The sequence below is a fragment of the Heteronotia binoei genome, chromosome 12 (assembly GCF_032191835.1).
Source record: "Heteronotia binoei isolate CCM8104 ecotype False Entrance Well chromosome 12, APGP_CSIRO_Hbin_v1, whole genome shotgun sequence".
NCBI lineage: Eukaryota > Metazoa > Chordata > Lepidosauria > Squamata > Gekkonidae > Heteronotia > Heteronotia binoei.
This window is the reverse complement of record NC_083234.1, coordinates 40965572-40990564: the sequence shown is the minus strand read 5'-3', so window position 1 is coordinate 40990564 and position 24993 is coordinate 40965572. Positions and strand designations below refer to the sequence as shown.

At 44.5% G+C, this 24993-nt stretch overlaps 1 protein-coding gene and 1 non-coding gene across 2 annotated transcripts in view; one reads left to right on the top strand and one right to left on the bottom strand.

Moving 5' to 3' along the window:
- Positions 1 to 800: 800 nt before the first annotated feature.
- The window catches only part of SLC25A37 (solute carrier family 25 member 37), a 36918-nt gene continuing 12725 nt past the window's right edge, over positions 801 to 24993 (top strand). Inside the window, exon 1 of the mRNA XM_060250816.1 lies at positions 801 to 1074. Within this exon, the coding sequence (XP_060106799.1) occupies positions 841 to 1074 (234 nt within the window). The 5' untranslated portion in view covers positions 801 to 840. The remainder of the gene's footprint in view (positions 1075 to 24993) is intronic.
- On the bottom strand, positions 10996 to 11062 carry TRNAT-AGU (transfer RNA threonine (anticodon AGU)). Its single transcript has one exon. It is a non-coding gene; the product is annotated as a tRNA-Thr (tRNA).

Genomic DNA, 24993 nt, shown 5'->3' with positions numbered 1-24993 from the left:
TCTTCTGATGTCATAAACTGGCTTTTGTTGTTGAGATATACCTAGATCTGTAAGTTATTAATTTAGTAGCTTTTTTTATCCCACTGTTCCTCTATGGACTCAGGATGGCATATGTCATTCTTCTCTGTTTTATCTTTGCGACAACTCTGTGAGGTATGTATTAGTATGTAATACTGCTGAACGGCAACCTTCCGCCTTTTATCGGGAAGTCAATTTCAGGCTGAAAAGCAGGGCTATGTACCCTATTAAAAGAAGCCACCAGGCCTAAGCGGTGTTTCCCTGCCACGTGCCGAAACTTGCAGCACGGATCCACTCAGCCCACATTTCCAATATGTCTCCACATGTGGGCACGAGCATGCTCGGCGTCATTACCGGACAGAAGCGTTCATATGCTTTAACTCGGCTCCTTCCTCACGGATTGCATTTTGCAGTCTTCCCGCCACGCACCCAAACCCACAGTCGGCAAACACCGTTCCCCTTTCTAGGGCCCTCGCTTCGGTAGGTGGGGAGCTGACAGGCGCAGCTCCCGCCCTAGTGGGCGAGATCCCAATGCCGTTTTCTTTTTTTTTTTTCTTTGGGATTTGCTGGCCGGTCTGTAAATCAGGAAAGCCTCCCCGCGCTATTGCAGTAAGCAGCTGCCAGCAGGTTGGGGCGCGGAGAGGCGCTTGCCAATCAAGGGCCAGCCTCAGTGCTCTTGCAAGTTCCTATTGGGCAGGTCCTCCCCGAGGGGGCGGGCCAGGAGGGGGAGGCCGAAGGTGGGTGGGTGTTACTTTAAGAAGTGAACTTTCTCCCCCCCCCCCCTTCCCGCAGCTGCCGCTGCTGCTACCCTTGTTTGTGCGGATGGAGCTGAGCTGTGGCGTCGGGGGAAGAACGAGCCAGACGGCGGCTGCGACCACAGCGCTGCCACCCCCTGTTCCTCCGCCGGGGCCCGGGCTCCTGATGGACGGCGAAAGTCCCGGAGAGGAGGATTATGAAAGCCTGCCCACCGGAGCCTCCTTGTACACGCACATGACGGCCGGGGCGGTGGCCGGCATCCTGGAGCACACGGTCATGTACCCCGTGGACTCCGTCAAGGTGAGCGGCGGCGCGCGGGGGGGGGGAGGGGAATGTGATGGGGGGGGGGGGGGGCTGGGTTCTGACTGGCCCTCAGCAACAGCTCAGAAGGCGTCGGAGGCTCCTGCCGGATTGCAAAGCCAATTTTCCTGCCTTGGCTCTCCAAGCCGCCTAGTGAGTTCCTCCATTCCTATTTTAATTTGCAAGAAGTCTAACTACCTGTCTTAGCGCGCCAGAGAGCATTCATCATCTTAAACATGCAAGTCGAGGAGCAGACAGTTCCTGTGGACTCTGCTCTCTGGCGACCCCCCTGCCCGTTATCACCCCCGCCAGTCGTTGTATACTAGTCAGCTTGCTGGTTTCCGCCGTGCATTCCTCCGTTCATGCGAGCATCAGGGGCAGTCGTTCGGTATTGCAAAGCCAAGAAGTGCCAAGTCAGAGTGCACTCAGCAGCTTCACAGACGTCTGCTGCTTTCGCTTTTTCCACGCTTGCGAAAGGGGGAGTGGGAATGGGAATTGCTCTACTGGAGTGGGTTGGGCGTACTGTTTTCTCCCTTCTCTGGAACCCACGAGGAGTGTGGCTGCTTGCTTTCTTGCTGTACTACTCTGTACACTGGCGTTGCTGCTGTCTTATAACCAAATGCATGTAACAAGCTGGCATCTAACATGTAATATCAACGTTACAAGTAAAAGTGCTGCCCTCTTCAGATACAGCCCCAGCCCTAAATGTGATGCTACAATAGATAGATAGTAAATCTCCCAGTCCAAATTTTCCCAGTGGTTTAAATTACTCAAAAAAGGATCATATTAGGGCCTCCTACCTGGTCGACATCACCTCCCATAATCTCAGAATAGCCTTTACTTCAGTTTGCTGTCAAACCATGCCAACAGCTTTGTCAGCTGAATGTTGCTCCCAAATACTATTTGCTATTTTGGTGCTTCAGTGCTTTTTAACTTTTTTTCTTTTTTGCAAAACTGGGCTTGCTAGAAATGGTGAATTGCCTAAGAGATCACAAAGAATCTTGGCAGCAGTTGAACTTAGATTTGGGGACCTCTGCGCAAGTTCTGTCTTACTATCAAGGCTCCAAGAAATAAGTTCTCCCTGTCTGTTCGTTGTCATGAATGGTGGGGGTGTTGGTGGTTCTGATTGAAGAAAGGACCATAGGGACAACTCCTAGTATGCTGTCACTGCTAAACATAAGCATTTTAAGTAATCTTCAGTCTGGAATGAAACCCTTCACTTCCCTCTTGTATTTTTGTTTTCTTCTTAATTTCTCCCTTCCATGCAGTTGGAGCTACTTAATTCTGTGGCTGTCTTTCCAGAGGTATTGCGAGGTAGACTGCCATGTCTAACCTATGCCTTGTTTATAAGTCTGTTCTCCAACAGGGACCAGGAGCCCCCTCCATTTAACCCACACGCAGATAGGTTAGGGTGGGAGCATGTGACTGTCCCAAGGTCACCCAGCAACTTCCATAGCAGAGTGGGGATTTGAACTGGGGTCTCCCAGATCTTAGACTGCTGCTTGTCATCCAGGCCATGACCCCTCAGTTTCTCTTGTGAAGCTTAGAGCAGCATGGAAACCTGCTTCTTTTCTCCCATTGCCTGTCAGGTAGCTATGTGAATCAGGGCCTTTTGTAACACCACTAATGTGATGGCTGTGGGTCTGGTCTGTCCCTTTCATTAACAAAGTATAATTAATGTGTAGCCAGTTTGTGTTGAGGAGGAGCAGTCTGCTTTGCCTGCCGCTGAGGATGTGTGTAGGAATTTGAGAAAGGAGAAGCCTGCAAGTGCTATGTTTGTGTGGCAATCCCAGATGATGGTTTTGCTCTGAACCTTCTCATAGGATTGTTCAAGGATCTTCTCATAGGATCGCTCAACCTTGCGGCAGCCGCCTCCAGGCCACTGGGCCTCCACCTTGCATGACAAACATAATTGCTGCATTTGCCTCTGTGTTGGACTGGGGTTTTCTGCAGCAGTCAGATAGCATTTCTGTGTTTGCATACTTTATTTATACCCCCACCTTTCTTACCAGTGGAGACCCAAAGCATCTCTCCTCCATTTTATCCACACAACAACAACCCTGTGAGGTAAGTTAGGCTGAATCTATGACTGGCCCAACGTCAGCCAGCAAGCTTCCATGGCAGAGTGGAGCTTTGAACAAAAACACATCAGGTCATATATGTATCTTTCATGTGTATTTGTCACTTAAATGATTTTGAGGCTTCATTTGGACCCCTACAAGGTTTTTATGTTTTTGTAATATGTGTACTTTTGTCTATAACTATTGATGTTTTTAACCTTTGACCCCTTAGTATTCTAAACTTCTTTTGGAGGTTTTTGCTTGGTTGGTTTAGTTTCTCTTCCCCTCTTTTTGTGGTCAGAGTGGAAGTTTGAAACTGGGCCTCCCAGATCCCTAGTTCAACACTCTAACCACTACACAGTGCAAGTATGGGTTGAAACACTCACAGGTGAGTTCTTTCCACACTGCTGAGAGAAGTGCTGGTGTACATACAATTGTAGTATCCGCTGTTCAGGGAGTGCAAAACATTGTTTTGTTTTCAAATTTTTCATGATTTCGTTTACTGTGTTTTTATTCTGCAATTTAGGCCCCAAAATGTATGAGGAAGTGTTTTATAGAATCTTGACAACTATGACAGTTGGCTTCAGGAAGGGACTCTCAGCTTGGAGGGGGATTTCTGGACTCTCGCAGTGAGGAGATCAGATCATCAACCACGTGGGGATCGCACTGTCCTTATGGAGTAGGTGGCATAACTAATACTTAACCTTGGAAAGTTCAGAGTCTTCCTGGTGGCATCCTGGCTGCCTCTTCCTTTGCTCCACAGAAAGAGCCTTTTTGCATCTTCAGGTGTCAAGTTAATAACTGGCAAGATTATGCAACCCAAACTGTACCTGTTGGATCCTTTTGCAGGACAGATTGGACAAGTTAAACTCTCTGTTATGGAAAGGAAACCTGGTGAAGGTGCCAAGCTGAGTAGTTCTTGTTGTGTTTGTTGACAGCATGTCTTGATTAGTACAGTGCCAGGGTGAATGGGATGTTGGTGAACCTCAAAAAGGGTAACATGAAGTGATTAGTGGTTTTAACAGAAGGACTCTCTTCTTCCTTTTTGGCATAGCATGATGCCACCATTAACCCCCCAAAACAATTGACTAAAATGCTTTCCATAAGGAATAATCTCCGTGCCAGAGGAAGGCAGATATTAAGAAAGGTGAGTAATGTGGATTTCAAGACTGTCATTAAATGACTCATCTAGTTTAAAGTTGTGATAGTTGTGGAGGTATAAAGGTCCATAATATTTTTCACATCCTCTGTCATTTGAAACGTAGGTCTTTTTGTATGCTGTGGAGTTCTGGACGCTAACTAGTAGGGTTCCAGAGATCGTGGTACGGCTTACTAGCCTGCCACGGTTTGTGGTTCACATTGACCCATACTATCTTCCAAGTCACATACATGCTGAAACTTGATAAAGTGATCTGTGTCATGCAAATGGGTCTCTTATGTCGTGCTGGACAAAAAGAAACAACAATCTTTTCCCTTATCTTGGCTTTTAAAGCTGGCAAAACCTTGCTCCAAAGCTCAGTGTAACCCACCCCCCCTCGGCTGATAAAAGGGACTTTTTCGTTCTGCTAAAATTTGGAGTGCCTTTGTTGATTGAGGAGAATGTGGTTTCTTGTGTGGTGCTGAGCAGAATTTATGTAGCAGTTTTTTATTGTACCTTCCCCCAGAGAGCTCACAGTGTCATACATCCTCCTCCTCCATTTTATTCTTTTTTTGTTGCTGCTTCAGACCAACACAGCTACCCCACCTGAATCTCTCTAAGGAAAATTACCGATGATGGAATAACAATAAACCTTAAAAACAGTAGATTGACCAATAGCACAGGAGATTTAAACCACCACCCCACTCAGTTTATACAAGTGAAAAACTCATGCACTAGGAAGCTAGGGAAACTTTTCCCAAGCTATAGCACTTTGAGGTTGTAGGTGCTGGAGAAGGCAAGAAGTTGTACATCAAATTCCTGACGAACTCCCTGAAAAACAGAAATGTCAGGGAGAAGAATTCAGTCAAGCCTGATATGCTACTTAAGAGAGATTCAGGTGGGTTGGTCTGAAGGAGCAGAAGAAAGTTTGAGTTCAGTGGCACCTTTGTTGGTCTTAAAGGTGCCATTGGACTCAGACTTGTTTTCCTAAGAGAGATTGCCGTGTCTAAAATGCAGTGTGTATCATCCTGAGATGTAAGAGTTTGGGCACTTGAGATATGGATCATGGCTGCTTTATTTAGTTAACAGGGGTGTCAAACTCATTTGTTATGAGGGCCAGATCAGACATAAATGAGATCTTGCCATGCCGGGCCAGACCATGTGTGTACCTATTTAAGATTAGTTAGCTGAGATTTAAACTTTATAAAGGACACAAATACAATTAAAGATTTTTGTAAAAAAATGTTTAAAACTTTAGCACTTGTTGGTCTTAAAGGTGCTTTCTTTGAGTTTCTTCCATGGAATCCAGGGAACTGAGCAAAGGAAGCTTTGGCTCTTTCCTTCATTCCCCAGGGGACCAGGAGGGGGAGGAGCCTCAGACAGTAGAAGAAAGAGACTTTTCTCAGTAGCACTGCTGTGTGATTGAGAGAGCCTGGCAAAAGGAGGAGCCTCAGCCAACAGAGAAAATAGAGGCTTGGCTCTGTAGCTCCTGTTGATTGAGCAAGCTGGGATGCAGAAGGATGCAAGAGAGAGGGAGAAGGAAACAGATGACAGCCAGTTGTTTGGGGGCCTGATTTGGCCCCCAGGCCGCATGTTTGACACCCCTGATTTAGTACATGTAGCCAGTATTCAGCTTATGTGCACTGACACCATATGTTCTGTTGCTGCATTCCTGTACAGAGATTTGGTTATGGATAATATTTGTGCCTGGCAGCGCTGATGCCTTTGTGTTGGACATCCCCTTTGCACAGGGATCTTATGTAAATGTCCTGAGCTAGTGTACTTCTTGATGGTATTGGAAAAGGGAAAGAGCTTTTTATCTTCATACCCTACTTTTTAGCTTTTTGAAGGTATCTAGGCATCTAGGACTCATCACTGTTGGAACCAGGATATTGGATAAGATGGACTTCATCCTGATTCAGCAGGAAAATCTTTGTGCTTTTATAAATCAGTATAGATAAGCTGGGGGCGATTCATGTAGCATCATTATAGGAAAGTTGCAACCATTTTGCTAATAGCTTGCTTGTGTAAAACGGCTGTTTAATGTGAAGACCCTTGTTGGCATGTAAAAACAGTGCCTGTCAATGAGAGACTCACTATCATCTGGCCAGCATATTAAATAAATTAGATGTTTATGCCTTGCTTTTCTCCCCACTGGGGAGACAAAATGCCTTACTTTTTGGTATAGCACCATACTTTTTGTTATCATGACCCACCGGTCTAAATTTACATGGTATGCTGACCAACTAAAAAAACCAGCTTGCACAAATCAATAAAACAGAAGAAGCCTGGGGACCAGCTTTTTACAGGCTTTGTGACTCGCAGATATGGAAATGCTGGTCTCCCCTCCTCCCTTATATTCCCCCAACAACCCTGGGAGGTAGGTAGGTAGGTTTGGGAGAGACCAGCTAGCCCAAGATCACTCCGATAACTTCCATGGGAGAGTGGGACTAGTCCGGCACTGACCATTATACTAGCTGTCCTGTTAGCTACTACCTTGTAGACTGGACCTTGGGAAATGGGAGAAAATCTTACCTGTGCAGCATTCCTTGTACCAGTGGGTGCTGCCATTAATCTGGTTGCTTTGATTGCTTTGCTTTTGATGTCTGCATTCTGGTGTGATGCCTTCCTTAGAATATAGACACTGCAAGCATAGGAGCTTAAACAAGACTTCAGCCATATGAAACCTCTTCCTTCTTCCCCTCTTCCTTCTATGCTTACCTGAGTGGTGGTGATGATGATGATGATAATGTGTATGTACAGTCCTGTAAGATTTTTATATTGTAGATTGGGGGAGGGGGGGCTAGGAGAGAATGGCTTTCCTAAGGCCTTCTAGGAGCTTGTGGCAGAAAGGACCCCTTAGACCATGGCTTATTTTCTTAGCCAGTATGCTTTCCTGAATGAGCTGTGACCCAGAAGGGCACTGGTTCTAATCTCATCAATGCCAGCAAGTCTTTACATGATCTTAGTTAAGTGTCGCTCTCTTGATTTCACTCCCCCTCCCATCTGCAACTTGGTGATAATACCAGCCTACCTTACAGGGATATTGCATAACTTCTGTTGGGAGCATCTCACACCCATTGTGAATGAACTGTTTGTTCCTTGGATTGGATCTTGTTTGGCATTTGTTATGAACTGGCCTCTCAATAGCATTTCTAATCACCTCCTGTGTTCTGGGTTTGTGGGTGTATGGAACTTTTGGATTTATGCTACATTACCTCTGATGAAGTGAGCTCTGACTGATGAAATCTTATTAAAGCATTTATGCCCTGCTTTTCTTGTGGTTCAAGGCATCTTACAATAATGGTTAAAACATTTAACAGTTTTAAAAAATCCAGTCAAAACCAGTAATCAAATAACATGGCCCAGATCTCTCTCCCTCCTTAGTGCTGAAACCAGTTTGTTAGTCTTTAAGGTGCCACTGGATTCTTGTTCGTCTTGTCTATTGAAAGCAATATTGAAACAGCAAAGTCATTGTTAATCTAAAATGTGGCCTTGTATTATGCTTCCGGGTGTTTAAAAGCTGTAGGAGGTGCAGGGCATGCCTTTCTCTTTCTCTGCCACAGAACACATGAACTTTCTGGTTACCATAAGGCTTTGTCAGTGCATAAGTGCCAGTACTCATATAGAAGTCTGTGCTGATTTCCACCAATTCCCCCCTTCCTCTTCAGGTCCCCCCAAGGCTGTTTCTGGGTTCATTCTGTTTCTCTAGCTGAGGTGTGCTGGTGCAATAGGATCAGGACTTAGAAGAGCCCTAAAAAGTAGTTCTGGTAGTTAGTCCTGGTGAGTATTGTCACAAAATAGTCCTCAGCCTGGGGAAGTGATTCTTCTGCTTTGTTCCCGTTCCTGCTCTCGTTCCAATAATACGAACCTTGTAAACATGACAGACCAGAGGGGGCGGGAGCCCCTGCAGCCATGTTGGGCTGTGCTGATTGAATAAGTTGCATGCTGGCTTCAAAAACTCTTTGGCGTGCTTTTCCAGCGTCTCTGCTTTGCTTGCTGGAATTAAGTGCCCGTAGAGTTGTTTCACAAGTTTAACTAGCATTTCTCTACTGATGAAAACAGGCTTATTTTCTGTAATACTGGGAACCAATACAGTGTGTGAGTGAAGTCTTCCTCATTGTTTCTAGTTTTTTTAATTCCAGGTAAAGAATTTTGGGGAATTGAACTTTCATGTAGTTTGAGAATTTTTCAAACTCTGAGTGCTTGGTTCCAGTAGATTGAATGTACCACCTTGGCCGATGGGGTTTCGGATTGGGCTGTGGAACATTGGGGTTCCTCATTGAGAAGATAGCAAAGAGTTGACAAAAGTTTCCTGAAAGATGCATTATCCCACCACCTGATCTTCCCTAGTAATGTGCAGCCATCAAGGCATGTTGTAAGATGCATGCTTGGTTTACACAAGATGATAGGAAAGTTACTGGGTATGGTTGCTACTCTGAGTTGGGAAACTCCTGGAGATTTGAGGATGGAGCCTCACTGGGGTATAATATCATAGAATCAGCCCCCTAAAACAGCCATTTTCTCCAGGGGAATTGATCTGTGTAGTATGAAGATTTTTAATTTCAGATCTCCAGCTCTAACCTGGAGGTTGGCAACCATATTGGTTGGCAGCATGATGCTTCAGCTGTGTGCAGATCTCAGACCAATCTGAAATCTTATGGAACACGCAAAGGTTCTGTGGCATTTTGGAATTTCTCAGCAGGCCAGCTGATGGCGAAAGAGTAGAAAGGTTTAAAAAACTGGTTTTGGGAGAGGGTTTTTCCTTTACTGACAGTCTAGCATGGACGGTGAGAAATTAAAAGTGATGTGTTCTCTTCTTCCTTACAGTGCAAATAGGAATGAAATAACTTTTACAAAGGTAAGGAAAAGTCCTGAATTGCATCAGAGGCTTGTGTGGGCAGTGATGTAGCACTTTTCCCAGAAAGACCTTAATAGCAAACTGTGGCATGGAATGTGATTCATTCAAGACAGCAGCTATGAAATAAAAAGTTGTCTTGTGTAATCGGTATAGCTGGAGCTGGATTAGTGTTGTGGTATTCTGAATACTGTTTGGGGGCTCTGCATGTGAGAATTACGAGAGCTGGTGTAGCTTTGTGGTGAAAAGAATGAGCTGTGGTTGGGAGGAGCCTGGTTCAAATTTGCTTCCACTGCAACTGTGTTATGTGGCCTTAGCAAACAGCTCCAGCCTCTCCTATCTGTAAGATGGGGATAATACTGGCCTACCACATAGGGCGGTTATTAGAATTGCATCAGACAGCATGTGGAAGATGCTTTGAATATTTAAAAAACCACACTTTATATATATATATAAAATTTTCTCATTTGATTTTCCCCTGGATTTGGGAGGGTTCCTGTTTATCTGGGCCCTGTTCACGCAGCGTGTTGAGTGTGTTAAATTGACCAGGTTCTGTTTCGGATATTATTGATCAGACTGCCATACTGCAATTCAAATCACTCCACGGTGAAACTGTCTTCTGCCGTCCACACATGTAGTTATGCGCATATCGCTAAGCAGTAAAAAAAAAATGATGACTGTAAACCAGATGTTTGGGACTCCCTTTGCTCTGGGGCATCTGGAAGTTGGTTAATATCGCAGCAGAACTATCCAGATGGAGAAAACTACGAAGTGAAACTGGACAACTACCACAAAGGAGCAGGTAACAAAATAATCCGATTTGGAGAAGGATGGAGGGGGGGGGACAACGATTGACTACCAGGAGGTAGATGTTGCTGTGTCTGATCAGCCACTTTTAATCCGGTAGGAAACAGCAGCGACAACTGATTAAACTGTGCGTCTGAACAGGCCCCTGATCTTGTTTGTGGAATGACAGCAGTGAGCTAGTCCTCAGTTCTTCTGTTTGCATGTTTAATTTCCATGCATATTCAGATAGCTGTGCATGGACAATCTGCTATGGTTTTCAGGTTTTTTTCCCCTCACACAGGTTACTTGTGTGCATGAGGACACATCAGTAGCTTGTAAGGAGAAAAGGACGTGGACTGAAAACTGTGGCAGATGTGCCACACTTCCAAAGCTGACTTCAGAAATTCTCTAAGCAGAACCAGAAGGTGGGCAGAACAGAGAGATGGCAGAGCCAGGCTGCTCAATAATAATTGACTGGGTGACATCTGCTCGTCCCTGTTTGTGCTTTCTGACCCCTACAGCATGCTTTCCTATGAGCGTCAGCGTGCACAAACATGCCCTTAAGCTGCACATGACTGGCAGTGTATGAATCCTATTCAAAAGTAATACCACCATGGGTGAAGCTAAAGTGGCTGCCACATTGAGGGCAGTGGAGATGGAACGATAGTCACTGTTCTGATACTGTTGATTCATTAACTAACTTGACATCTGGCTTGGGTAAGGCAGGCGATTCACAGTGGCATGTCATGTGTCATGTAAGGGCTGTCATGTGACTTAATTCTGGTAATCTCTAACAATAATTCATTGATTTTACGAAGTCTCCCCAGCTTTGCTGTATTTGTACAATGTAGGCTGGGCAGCAAATAGCAGGTGGGTTCATCAGAGAGCTGCAAGCCAACATCTGAGTCACCTGGTGCCTCCTGGTTGCTGGCATTCTTGCAGAGAATGGACATATGAAGCTGCCTTATACTGAATTAGACCCTCGGTCCATCAAAGTCAGTATTGTTTACTCAGACTGGCAGCGGCTCTCCAGGGTCTCAAGCTGAGGTGTTTCACACCTATTTGCCTGGACCCTTTTTTGGAGATGCCAGGGATTGAACCTGGAACCTTCTGCTTACTAAGCAGATGCTCTACCACTGAGCCACCGTCCCTCCTCAGCAATGAATTGTGGTATAATCCAGTGAGGTTTCTCAGTGTTTGTAAAAAGAAATACAACCTCTTCAACAGCAGTCCTGCTTTGGAAGCTCACAACACAAGCAAGCTCTTCTCTGTGAAACTGGACTGTGGAATTGGATTTGGGAGTGAGGATTTTTTCTTGCTTTGAGAAGCTGAATTTGCACAGTGCTGGCTTTTGATGCAAGAGCCAGCCATCTTGAAAACGTCTCCTCCTTTCTCAAAGTAGGCTGTGCATGGCGTTGATTGGTTGACCTTTGGGTCAGTCACAAAGCCAGTTCTCCCATCACCTGTTAGAATGGATTTCAAAGACTACAAGGAACCTTTTTTTAAAAAAAAATACAAAGCCCAGAACAGGCTTTTAGTTGGATAGCCATATAGATGCTTTCAAATAAAATGCAAAACATCCCACTTCACATGAACAGGAATGGTTCTGTGACAGCGAAATTAGCTTTGTCTCTAGTCAGCTGTCGAATGGCAGTACAGTGAAAGTGGGAGAGAGCAGACCTCTCTCTGCAGTGACCCCCCCATCTTCTCCTATTTCAAGGTTCATCTGTATGCAGAAGCTAATGTTCATAAGCATTTCTGTGAGAGCACTGTCTAGCTTAATTCAGACAAATTATGCCTTAGGAGATCTGACTGTGCACTCTTATCTCATGAAAGGTGTAGACATGTTGGTAAACTGTAGGGAGCCTAAGGTTAAGGGAAAAAAGACCATTTAAGGTCTGTTCTTGGCCTAGATGCTGCTGTGCCATCTAATCCAATATAGCAATTTGTTTCTCTGCCCCCCCCCCCCCCCAAGTTGTCTTGTTCCAGGGATTTCTGGTACTGGGGGGAGGGGGTCCATTGTTTCATTTGGATGACTCAATGGATTTTACCCATCATAAGAATTTCCTGTTCTTGGTTGTGAGAGAATTTTCTTCCAAGTCAGACCTGGGTTTTTTTATTTTTACATTCCCTTACAGCCTCCCAGTGACTCAGCAGCTTTTGCTGATGGCATATTCTAGTCCAGATCGCATTGTTGTATTGGGTGCCAAGAAGGCATGGGTAGGTGAATGGGGTTCAACCTTTTGGACTGGATTTCCATGGCTTCTCATCTCTCTGAATTGAGCCGTGGTGAGGCTAAAGTACACTTAGGGTAATGGTTAATATCCTCCGAGTATGCGGCATCTGTTTTTCTAATTGGGAAAGGGATGGAGAATTTGAAATATTGATTATATAATGTGATTGGTGTACATGGCATACTGCAGAACAGCCAAATATGTAACACTTCAAAAGGCTTAACCAACATACTCTACCATGAGCTTGTATTATTAAAACTGCATTGCCACCAGAGCAGGAGAGAGAGACCTGAGCATCTTAAAGAATGCAGAAGCCAGATTATTGCAGTGTGTGGATCTCATTGTATTTTTAGTGATTAGCTTTTCATCTACGGACTTACCTAAAGAATACATGAAAAATAGTTGCTGTCAAATCACATTCAACTTATGGTGCCCTCATAGGGTTTTCATGGCAAGAGGTGTTCAGAGATGGCTTCCCACTGCCTGCCTCTGTGTTTGCCACTGCCTCTCTGGACTTCCTTGGTGGTCTCTTAGCCAGATACTAACCAGGCCTGACCCTGCTTAGCTTGAGATTTAAATCGATCAGGCTAGCCTGGGTGATCCAGAGGAACAGGTACATGTAAGCTGTATCACACTGTCATGAAACTGAAGGTTCTCTACATCTTTCCTAGCTGCTTTTGGTAAGCAACATGCCACAATCTGGTTGGCATAGCTTTCACTGCAGAGACTGGACTTCATGGCTTTTCATGCTTTCAATTGTAGAATCCCTATTTTAAAGAAAAAAATAATGGCCAAACTGCAGACCAGTCTCTAGTAAAGCCTTCCTCCAGGACTTGGCTACTACTCTTGCTGCTGAACGCATGCTTGCCCATTCAAGTGACAGAAGAAACCCCAGATTATCTAAAATGTTCCTTGGCAAAATTGTTCAAGGTGGGTCACTTGATCACAAGGAAGCATGTGGGAGGCAGGACACTTGCAGAACCGCAGCTGCACTTAAAAAGAAGTATGAAACCGTGTGCTCTTAGGTCTGCTCAGTGACCTTCATGATTTATCCCCTGCTTGCAGCTAGTCCAGGTTGGTCTGTGAGGAAGCAGTGCCTTTTGATGATTCCACCACTGCTCTGGAATGGGCTTCTAAAGAACTAGTCAGGCTGCTCCCTGGCCTGCAGCTACGGGAGGGCTCTCAACAGGCAAAGCCCCCTCCCCAATTTGTTCAACCTGGCCAGAAGATTGATTGTGACTTGTTTACAGATTTCCTTGGAAGTAAGCTCCATCATGCCAAATTGCCCCTGCCTGCCCTCCCCCCAAGAAAAATCCCTTGCTACGGCCCTGACTGCTCCCCTATTAGCCTTTTAAAGGACCTGTGAGCATTCAGTTCAGTGTAGTGGTTAAGCATGTGGACTCTTACCTGGGAGAACCGGATTTGATTCTCCTCCACTTCCAACTGCTGGAGTGACCTTGGGTCAGTCATAACTGTCAGGGCTGTTGTCTCAAGAGCAGTTTTTGTCAGAGCTCTCTCAGAGCCACCTACCTCACAGGGTAGCCGTTGTGGGGAACGAAAGGGAAAGGAAATTGTAAGCCACTCTGAGACTCCTTTAGGTAGTGAAAGGCAAGGTATAAATCCAATCTCCTCTTCTTACTCTAGAGCAGGAGTGGACAAACAGCAGCTCAGGAGTCACATATGGCTCTTTCACACATATTGTGTGGCTTGTGGACACCCCCCCCTCCTGTCAGCCAGCACGGAGAAGGCATTTTTCTCTTTCAGTTATTTTGCCAAGCCAGCCAGTGGCTTGGAGAATGCATTTAAAGTTACTTTCTTTCCACCTTTCCTTCCACATCTATTTGCCTACTGCCCTGCCCTCCTTCCACCTTGCATCTCTCAAACATCTGACAGTAATGCCTTGTGGCTCTCAAACATCTGACATTTATTCTATGTGGCTCTTACATAAAACAAGTTTGGCTGCCCTGCTCTAGAGGATGTTTTGCTTAGAAGTAAATTTTTGCAGTGTTGTGGAAATTGGCAGAATTTGTATGATTATTGGTAAAGTTACTGACTTTTTAATTGTAAATTGGTAGTCAAGGGGTTGGGTTTTTTTTGTTTGTTCTGTGGTTTTAACTGTTGTTGCGAGCCACCTAAAACATTATGGGAAAGTTGATTTATTTAGAATATTTTAGATACAGATAGGACAGGCAATACCAGACACAGCTGAAACATAAGTAGGGAAGGATGGGAATTTACTGGAACTCTTGAGAAAAGTGCCCATGGTAAGTTTTTAAGAACACATTTAAACATTCAGCAGGAGGTCAATGCGATGCAGGAACCCCTGTACTTTCATTCTGACCACTTCTGAAGAACTCGCTCATTCCCATGTGACAATCAACTACAGAAGCAAAGCTAACTCCAGAAGAGAGATTATCAAGCTCCACTGCAGAGTAGGCATAAGCCTAACACATATCTAGATAAGATGCAATGTGATGCTTCATGCTTATGCGAGACAGAGACCAAAGAAACAGTTTTGTCAATGAGAAAAGCAAACTTCCCACTAACAAAGTATCTGTGAAGATATGTGAAGTACTACAGTGGCTTGGGAGGGCTCACATTCAGAACTGCTGCTTCTTTGGAAAGAAAGAAAAGGAGCTCTGGGAATTTCTGGCTGAAGTTTGCTCTGTCACAGCACACACTTTGCATTCCAGTGCTCCCCTTGCAAGCAAGCATGGCAGTTCTGGGCAGTGGGTGTGAGATGCCGATGCAAAAGGTTAAGCAACACACTTGTTTTACATTTGGCATGCCTGGCCTTCCGAGAAGGGAAAGAAAATCAGGCAGAGGCTCGAGGGAAAAGGCAAGCCGGAAAGAGTGTCTAGGCAAACAAGCAAGGCCTCCCTTCAATTACGCAAGCTTCTGCAACCCTGTCCAGGAAACATCATTTGGTCCTAGCAAAGATTTCATCACTGAAAGAAAACTGAAAGTGCTCTATTCCAGCAATGTGTGAATGATACCCTCCCTTGCTGTCATCTCCTCTGCTGAAATCTCAGAGTCATGCTAATTAGAGCAGAGCCTTTCTTGCTCCTGTTAGTTTGTAAAATGCCAGTTTCCAGAGTGCTGGCCTGGCCTCCATTCAGACATTACAAACAAACTGGATGTTGTTTGTGCCTGGCATGGACCTGGGTTAAGCTTGCCCAGTCCCATCCCTTCTCTTTTGCAGCTCTACGAGATTGGAGGTAGAGATCTTCAGCTACCTCCAAATTGTTATGATGCCCAGATGCGGGTGCCTGAATTCCAGTCACTGGGAAAGGAACTAACCTCCATTTGTTCAGGGCACCTGCATTTGGACATCATGGCAATCTACAATTAGTTAAAGACTTCCATTTCCAGTTGCTTAGTGCCACCCCAGGGGAGCCCAACAACCTGGATTTGTGCCATTCACAAATTAACCCCAGCTTGCTCATGATGTATAAGCTGAGCCAGAGGTGATGGCAGCCAAAACAACAAGAAATCTTGCAGTATAAGTTTTTGTAAGCCAGAACCCCTCTGTCAGACAGAAGATAGATGACAGCCTTTAGCTGGCAGAGAGAAAATACATCACACGCCTACAGAGTGGGCTCTGGATTCCATATCATCAGAAGCAGAGCTAGGAGTTTAAGAATCGCTTGTAGCACAACATAAAGGTATCTGTATTACCTGGACTCCACAAATAAGCACCACCATCAGTAACCTTTGCAGCAGTTTAGCAGGCAGCAGCTCTCTTAGGAGCAAGTTAAAATTCTTTCACATGCTAAGTTGTTTTACTGCTTGTTATTCTTTTATATACATTGCCCACAGTCTTTCCCACTGCAGATCTCCAGTTAAAACATGAATGTCATTATGGGACATAAAAAATTCTGCTTTATTTTATAAATTTATGTTGGTTATCAATCTGCTGAGATGTTGTATTTCACATCAAAACTAAATTTACAAATTGAGTTTTAACTCAGATGGTATACAGAACTAAAGTGTGTTTTAGCATATTTTTGAATTATTCCTATGCACTGATAATTAATGAAATTGGTTACTGTTATTTTATTTGCAATAATCCCTCTGTGCCCTCATTCTTCTAAATTGATGAATAAGTGCTTTGTGCCCTTTCACGTATTCATCTTGGCCTTCCTCCAAGGAGCTCAGGGTGACATGTGGTTCTTCCTTCCCCTGTTTTAAACTCAGAACATCCTTATGAGAGAGGCTGGGAGGGGGGGAATGAGGCCCAAGGTCACCTTGTGAGTGCAGATTTGACCCTAGTTTCCCTGTCATAGTCCAATGTCTGTCTGATAACTTTGTTGTAAGGACAGAGTCTGGGGCTGTAGTGTCCTCTGATTACCCTTTTTTTCTTGGTGGGCCTTGAGAAGACCTCGAATTATCAGGAGGAAGGGGGTTGCTTGCACCTGTTCCCTTTCTTCTGGCTGCCACAGTCTTCTTCCATGTAGCCTGGGGAGTGACCTGGTCCTCCTTCTTTGCCCTTCCTGAACCCCCTTTTTGAAAGGTTCTCTGGGGAGGAACATCCCCAGCCTCTCCTTAGCCCTCCAGTCCAAGGACTAGGCCTTGTATACTTGTAAGAGCCAGTGCGCCCCCCCCCCCCTGCTGCTGTGGGTGCACACTGCCTTATTTCCTGGCTTCCTCTAAAGGAGCTTACTTCCACCTTGCTCAGGCTAGTAAGGGACAGCTTGTTCCCTTTTCTGCCTCATCAGATGTTTTACCTTGGATTTGTCCTTCCTGTCTGGGCCTTCCATTCAGGGCTATTTTTAATAGAAAAAGCACAGTAGGAACTCATTTACATATTAGGCCACACACCCTGACACCAGGCCAGCTGGAACAGCATTCCTGATTTTTTTAAAGAAGCCCTTCCATGTATTGGGCTATGTCCCACCATGCCTCCTTTGTGGTTGCCACACCTCTGAGATCCTTTGGGCCTATCTGAGGCCTTGGCATGTTGCTGAGCAACTCCTCTGGCTGGGCATTTTCCAGACACAGTCTAACCCTCTGCACCACATTGACTCTCCTGAAATGGCTCCTATAGAGGCGGAACTAGATATTGTGGTACCTATGGGTCTGCTGCTGAAAACGGCAGCATCTTGTGGAGTGTGCTGCCTCTGTAATGTTTAGTGAAATTTACATGTCTTTTGATACTGTGTTGGGAGTTTCCTGTCCCCATTAGCAGCAGCCGCTGATGTAGATAAGCATGCAACAGGATAACATCAGGATATTGGTAAGCTTCACTGCCTCTTATGGAGGAGTGGATTTGATGCATAGATGCCTTTAAAAAAAAAAGTCCTGTTTGTACCATCTAGGTCCACTTGTAAAGGACGTAGAATGAGAGATTAGGACTAGGGGGTTTACTGGGCAAACCTTGCAGTATTTAGTATGCTTGATGTATATTGCACTAAGCTTTCTCGTTTTTCCAGATTTTTCTGGAGTCAGGAGGTCTTGAAGCTTAATTTTTATATGGTTTTGTGTGTCAAACCAGGGAGCATTCAGATGAGAGACAGGGTTTTCCATCACCCAGGTAGGATACATTGCCAGCATTATACAACCTTTTTGCTTTTTGTTCATTTTATTGAATGATTGTGATGATTGGTTTTTGTCTCCACTTAAAAGTCATCTTTCCTCCATTGGTATAGTTTCTTTTTGTTTTGCTTTTCCTGCTTGTATGGCAGTATCTTTATGAAAATGCATTAAATGTTAATTTTCTAGAAGTGTGCTCTTGCTGTGAAGGGTTTTGATTGCTATCCCTTCCCTCCTTCAGCTGTAGCCCCAGCCTTTGAAAGATGCTTTGTCCCCCCCCCCCCAGCTGTTAGAGAGAAACATTTGTGTTTTTGGTGCCAAGCTCCACTGCCTGCCATGTGCCACTGTATTTGGACCTTTTATTAATAGTCTTTCTCCTGATGCTGGTAGACATTTTTTCTTCTGAGCAGCTGTGGGCTGTCAGTTTTCTGGAACACAGAGCTAGAAACAGTGTCATTTCAGAATGTCAGTTGGCTGAGTCAGGTAAGTGTGGGAAGAAAACGCATTCTTGCATTCAGACATTGTAAGAGCTTGGGGTTTGAGACATGAACACTGGGCTAATCCGCTGTGTGTAAGTAATAACTCATGGCTTACCCATAAACCTGAACTTGTCAGCTTCATGCCTCCTCCCTGCCTCTCAGTAGGGAGGGCATCTTCCCCCATACTACCATCCCTTTGGTCAAGTAATGACAGGGTGCTGTGCTGCTTAACAAAGTTTGACTGCAGTCCTAAGCACTGTTCTGGGAATAAGACTCAGTGACTGAAATGGGACTTGCTTGTCAGAACAGCTGTTCAGGATTGTTTCCAATTCACCTTAGTTTGCTGCTTTGCTCACAAGCAGGTATCACAATTAGATAAAACTATGGTTTCTTGTGGTGTCTGATTGCATCCTAAGAAGCTTCCCAGGGAATAATGTTGAGGAGAGTCCTAGAAATCTGCTTATCTGCCGGAGGTGTCTTTCTCCCCTGCCATCACCTTTGCTTTTGATGAGGGCTTCTGCCATGAGCCTTACATTCAGCACAAAATTTCCCTTCCTGTTGGATACTCACAGAAGATGGCAGTGGCACCAGTGAGACACCTTCCAGTGCCAGTGATAGAACCCAACCTAACGGGTGGTTCGTTGCAATCAGCCCGGCTTTTTAGCTAAGATTTCATGGTTGCAGTTGGCAGGTTGCTATTTTTTAGAACTGCAACTTAATGTCATTAAAATCTGCATCCATAATAATAATGTCATTGATGGCTGTATTAAAGTGCTTCACATACATTTATAGTTGTCATCCTGACACCAGACCTATGGAGGGGGGAAGAGTTCTAGCCCCATATTGCACAGTGAACACTGATGCTGAGGGAGAATGGCTTGCTTCAAGTCCTCTAGTGAGTTCATGGCAGAGGTGAGATTCAAACCAGAGACTTGCCCCAGCTCGTGGCTATTGCACTGGGCTAACTAATCAGAAATATTCCTTTCTCTTTCTGTAGAAACACTGAATTTTTGCAGCCATCTGCTTGCTGCATCTTTGGTTTATTCTCATTTATATATTTGGATGAGGATTCTTCCTTTTCACTGGACGACTGTCTTCTTTCATGGTCTTGAAATAGACTTTTGGGTAGTTCATTTCTACCAAGTCATGTGCAAGCTTTTAAAACCTGAGTATCTGCCTTGGGGGTCATCAGCTCTGGAACTGGGGCAGGTTTTTTTTCTTTTTTGTCTCTGGAGAGTTTTAGGAGACTGCCTCACATTTTTGGGTGCCAGCCCAGTGGAAGGCTTAAATGCTAAGAATATGCAGCCAACACAGAACCTTGGGTTTTGTTTTTCCTGGCCACGGCTTGCCTCCTTTGTGCCTTTCATTAGTTGGCTACAAAGTGGAATTTGACACAAGATTCCTCCCTGGAAGACACTAGGCTGATGGCAGCAGTAATACTGGCTGAACAGCTCCTTGCCATACTGGTGTTAAAGATGTAGAAGTTCTCAGCTGCTAGTAGTGGGTGTTGGAGAAGGTGTACCACAGTGCTAAAGGCAGCAATTCAGCATCCTGAGTTAACAAGACTCTTGTCTGCTTGGTCTTCAGATGTTTACCATGTTCATATTTTTGTATTTACTTGGTTTTTCTCCCATGGAGACCCAGTGCAGCTTACAGCATCCATTTTACTCTCATCCATTTTATCTGTTATTTCACAACAGCCACCCTGTGAGGTAGACTAGGCCATAAGTGTGTGACTGGCCCAAAGTAATCCAGTGAGCTTCCATGGCAGAATGAGGATTTCAATCCCTCAGTTCCTGGTCTGACATTCTGACTGCTATATTATGGTGGCTCTCCTGTATAGCACTTAACTTTGATCACTCCAGGCAAGTGGACATGGGCTGCGGATGAGCCGTACTTCAAAACTGAGCCCATGCACCAACCTGAGCAGGAAGATTTGTGTGCTGTGATACAGAGACCTGCATGCCCATCTCCTTACATAGGGAACTTTGTGGTCTCTGCTTTGGAGGTTCTTAAAATAGGCCACATTTTCAGGAAACTTATTTATTTGAAACAATTTCTACCACAATAGACCCCACCGTATTTTGCTTTTCTAAATTGTTCATGACATTTTTGCTGATACGAAGCTGCCTCAAGTGATTAGTCCATCTAGTGTCGTTTGTGTCCTGCAGCGTCTTGAGCAGGTACCCTGCTACCTGAGATCCTTTAACTAGAAGTGGTGGGACTTGAGTATGGAGCAGCCTGGAAGTAGATCATATCCCCTGCCACTAAGCCAGGGCCCTTCCCTCAAAACTCAGATCGAGCAGCCAGGGTTTGTATGTTTCTGTTTTAATAGGTTATACTTCAGATAGAATTCTTCAGTCTTTGGACATTAATGTTTGCTTAGTTTCCAGTGGGGATTTTCTGGTGGAACAAAGAATTTTAAAATTCAGATGTGGCAAGCAAACCATGGTTTGTCTGAGAAGGAGCCAGGAATTCTTTGAGCTCTCATGCTCCCTTTCCTTTCACAGCTTAGACTTCCTGGTAAAGAAGTAACCATAATTTTTGGCTGTGTCCACATCATGCATGTTAGCAAACTGTGGATTATTTATTGCCTACCAAAAAGTTCAAAGCTACAGTAAAGCAGCTTGTTAAAAGAACTGGTATTATATTCGTAACAGGAAAACCATGATTTGTAAGAACAGGAGCGAGTGCATCTTCTGAGGCTTGTTGAGTTGTCTGAATGCAGCCAGTCTTTTTAAGGCTAAAGCTCAACCGTTCATTGTTAAAACGGCCTGGTTGGGCTTACTGTCTATCGCTTAAATTGACTTTGAGTAGTATTCTTTCAGCAAACAAGCTGGAGCCAGCTTTCATGGATAGATGTCTGTCTTATGCAATTCGGTTTGTTTACTCTTATGCAGATGGGTTTAGAAGTGTTTGGTTACAGTTAAATAACCTGTCTGATTTCACAAAGGCAGCTCAGATCTGTGTGTGTTTGAGTGTGTGTGTGTGTGAGAGGGAGGGGGAGGGAGGCAGTATGAACTGTCCTGTGCTAGTTTTTTAAACCTCTCCCAGTGAATCTGATGTGTAGTGCACAAACCTGCTTGAAGAATATGAAAGCTATTTCAGCTGCTGGAACTCATTAGTGGAGTGATTTGCAGTCTAAGTAAAGGCGTAAGATTGCTGAGTAGCTATTGAATTGGATGGGTCTGAATGGCAGCTTATCACATCCTGGGACTGAGGTGGATGTGTTTAATTGGAAGTGTGGGACACCGTGCACTATGTACATGCACTTTCTTCTTCTCTCCATGGCATCTTCTGTCCGTACACTTAGCCAGGTGCTTGCTGTCATGGGGAGATGCTGCAGTTGTTGGTGCATGACATGGACTAGTATGGACAGGCCAAGTATAGGTGGAGATGCAGTGCTGGCTAATGAGATGGGTGTGTGCTGACTGTGGGGGCTGGGCAGTGCACTTGCCAGTGTGCCTAGAAACACTTCTTGTCCCTTTCCACAGCAGTTGCATGTGGATATGTGTTTTATGCGGAGTGTCCTCTCCTGTTAATGTTGGTGTCTGTTGGTTTGTGTGAATTGACAGAACTAAAGTGGATCAAGAGAACTCGATACCTTCATACCTACCTTGTGAGCATCCAGCTAATCACTGCTGGAAACAGATTGTTGCTGCTCAGGGTAGGCTCTGGCTAGATTTAGCAAGACCATTGTACTTGTGATGTGATTGGGGCTTTTCAGTTTAGAAGAATGATGAATAAGTGGACAGCGTGATAGAGGCTTACGAAACTATGTATGGAGTAGAGAAAGCGGGTAGAACATTTTCTCTGTTTTCCATAATACTAGAATTTGAGAACCCGATAAAGTTGATTGGCAATAGATTCAGGATGGACAAAAGGAGAATTATTTGCTGAGTTGGGTAAGGATATTGTAGAACTCACTGCCAATGAGCTTTGTGATAGCCACTAATCTAGATGGCTTTAAAAGAGGATTAGACAGATCCATGGAGAGTAGGTCCATTAATGGCAACTAGCCATGGTGGCTAAAGGGAATCTCCATATCTAGAGGCAGCAAACCTCTGAATGCCTGTGATAGGAAATAACATCAGGGGGAGGTCTTGACCTTTGTGTTCTGCCTGTTCTTACTCCAGGGCAACTGATTGGCTACTGTGTGAAACAGGATACTGAACTAGATGAATCACTGGTCTGAGGCAGCAGGGCTGCTCTTATACGTGAAGCTGATGCAAAAGAGAAGAGGCTCGCTGCATTTTGTGCTGTTCCGTGTACTTTTCTGCCCCTTCACCCCCAAACAGTGCCGAAGGTCTGCATTATCCATAAACCTGCTTATGACTAAACTGGGTGTGGCACTGAGGTATTTCAAAAACTTGCCGATTGCATTACCCTTCTTAGCTGTCACGTGTTCCCGTGACTGGCTGTCCTTGGCAGTTGAGCCTTCTTCGTCACATGACTCGTCTGATGAGCTGTCTCCATTTCTAGTAAGCGGGTGGGAGGGGGAGTTGAGTGAATCCACTTTAGCTGCATTCTCATTTTTTTTAAAAAAAAAAACATATTTTGTATTGGTGTCATTGTGATAAATTGGTGATCTTTGCTTTGCGGGCTCTTATAAAGGAACAGTCCCTGGTCTGTATAAAGCTGCCTTATGCAGTCAGAGCATTGTCCCGTCTAACTTAGTGGCTTGATTCTGTTTCAGTCATTTATTCTCTGGAGTTTATTCTGGAGATAAAGGATCAAACCTTGCTGTGTACAAATCAGGGTCTGAGGCAGAGAAAGGTTTTCCCAACATCTGCTGTCCAAGGACCAGGAAAGCACCTGGATCTTCGCACAGCATAGGTGGGCAATAGGTAGAATTCCACAAGACCCTTATTGCTTACTATTTGTTAAGGAAGTTTTGGTATGGTGTACTGGTTACAGTGTCAGACTAGGACCTCATACAATTGGGTTGGAATCCTTGCTCTGCCATGAAATCTCTGTGGGCTCTGTCAGAATCTCTTGGCCTAACCTCTGCTCTCAAGGTAGTTGTTGAGGGTTCAGTGGAGGAGGGAAGAATGATGTGTGAAGCTGCTTTGGGTCCTGATCAAGGTGGGATGCAAATATTAATTTTAAAATATTCACTTTTCTCATGGTAGTGGGCATAAAGATCCAGCATGAGAGCCAGTGTGGGTGTAGTGGCTAGATTGTTGGGTTTGGATTGAGGAGACCAGACTTCAGATGTTCCCTCCCCTTCTGTGAAGGTCACTGAGAGAGCAGGCCTGAGCAGGTCTATTCAAAAGTAACAATGTCTTTATTCCATGAGGCCTGCTCCTAGGAAACTGTTTCTAGGATTGCAGCTTTAGTGTCCTTGGCCAGTCACAATCTCTCTCTTCCCAGCCTACATCATAGATGCAGGATGAATTGTGTACGCTGCTCTGAGCTCTTGGAAGGAATCACAGTATACAAATGGATGTGGGTGTTGATGATGTCCCAGCTACCCAAGCCAGCAGAATTGCAAAGGGAAGTCCATCCTAGATTCTCTTGGCATTTCTTTCTCTCTTGACTGACATCTTCTTTCTTTAATCAGTTCCTGGTTCAGTATGTTGTGAGATCTGCTTGTCGACCCTATGGAACAGTTTCACTACTCCACATAAGGAGCAACGGATTATAATTGCAAAACACTTGTTTAAGCAAGATCAGAAAAGGAAGACAGGGGCTTACTGTTCTTTATATTTTCTCTTCTTCCCTGATTGGTTTAGAGATGGAATGCAAGTATCAGTTTGCTTCCTGGTTCTTTTAAACTTGGCATAACACCTTTGCCTGCCACCCCCTGCGTTGGCAGTCATCCAGGAATGTGAGCTTTCTTTGTAATGTTACACGGTTCAGTCCACCCAAGACAGCATATATGAGCCCATTTACGGGAAAAGGCGGAATATAAGCCTACTAAATAAATAAATAATATAGAAGTAACTATTGCAGACCAAGGGGCAACTTCTGTCTTTCAGGGTGATTCTGGTGAGGCAGGATTGCTTCCCTGTAAGACTTTTCATGGGCTCAGTGTCTCATTTACACTGGTCCAACCTTTACAAAGCACTGATGCATTAGTAATTTCTACATTAGCAGTCTGTAGCCCTTGTGATAGCATGTTAATGAAGCATGCATATTCTTTGCACATGTGCAGGCTGCTTTATATACAAGATTGTGAGCCTGTGCAGTCACACAGGGGAACTCTTTGCTTTGTTGTGTTTAAATCAGGTCAGAGGAAAACAGAGCAATATGTGCCCCCTCAGTTTTATTTTACAGCATTTACATATTTTCAAAGCTGCTTACAAGTAAAACAATGCAATATAAATTTAAATACAGGTCATTTAAAAATACATACATTACTATGAGAAATCTCTTATAAACAACAGGATAAGCTTTTTCATTAAAAAAATCAAAAGTATAAAAGTTCTTTTTCTGTATATGTCTAAATGTGTATGTTATGCCATTAAATGTCTGGATGGATTAAAAAAAATCAAAATACTGACCCATTTCCACAGTCTTAGAAGAACAGGGGGATCTTTGTAAGTGAGGGGGCAAGGTGGAGCCTCTTAAGAGGAGGGACTGTTTCCATACCTATGGGGCCGCTATAAAAAAGGCTGTGTTCCTGTTGCCTTTGAGCTTTATTCTTGCACATATTTGGAGCAAGGCCACCATTGGCATGTAAGAGAAAACACATGGGAAGGTACACGAGGCTTAGGGCTTCAAAGATCAAAGCCAGCACCATTTCCATGTAGTGCTAAATTCTGGAAAGCCTGAAGGGATCAGACCTTAATCCTTCATGTGTCATCTTGAACAATTTAATTTCTCTCAG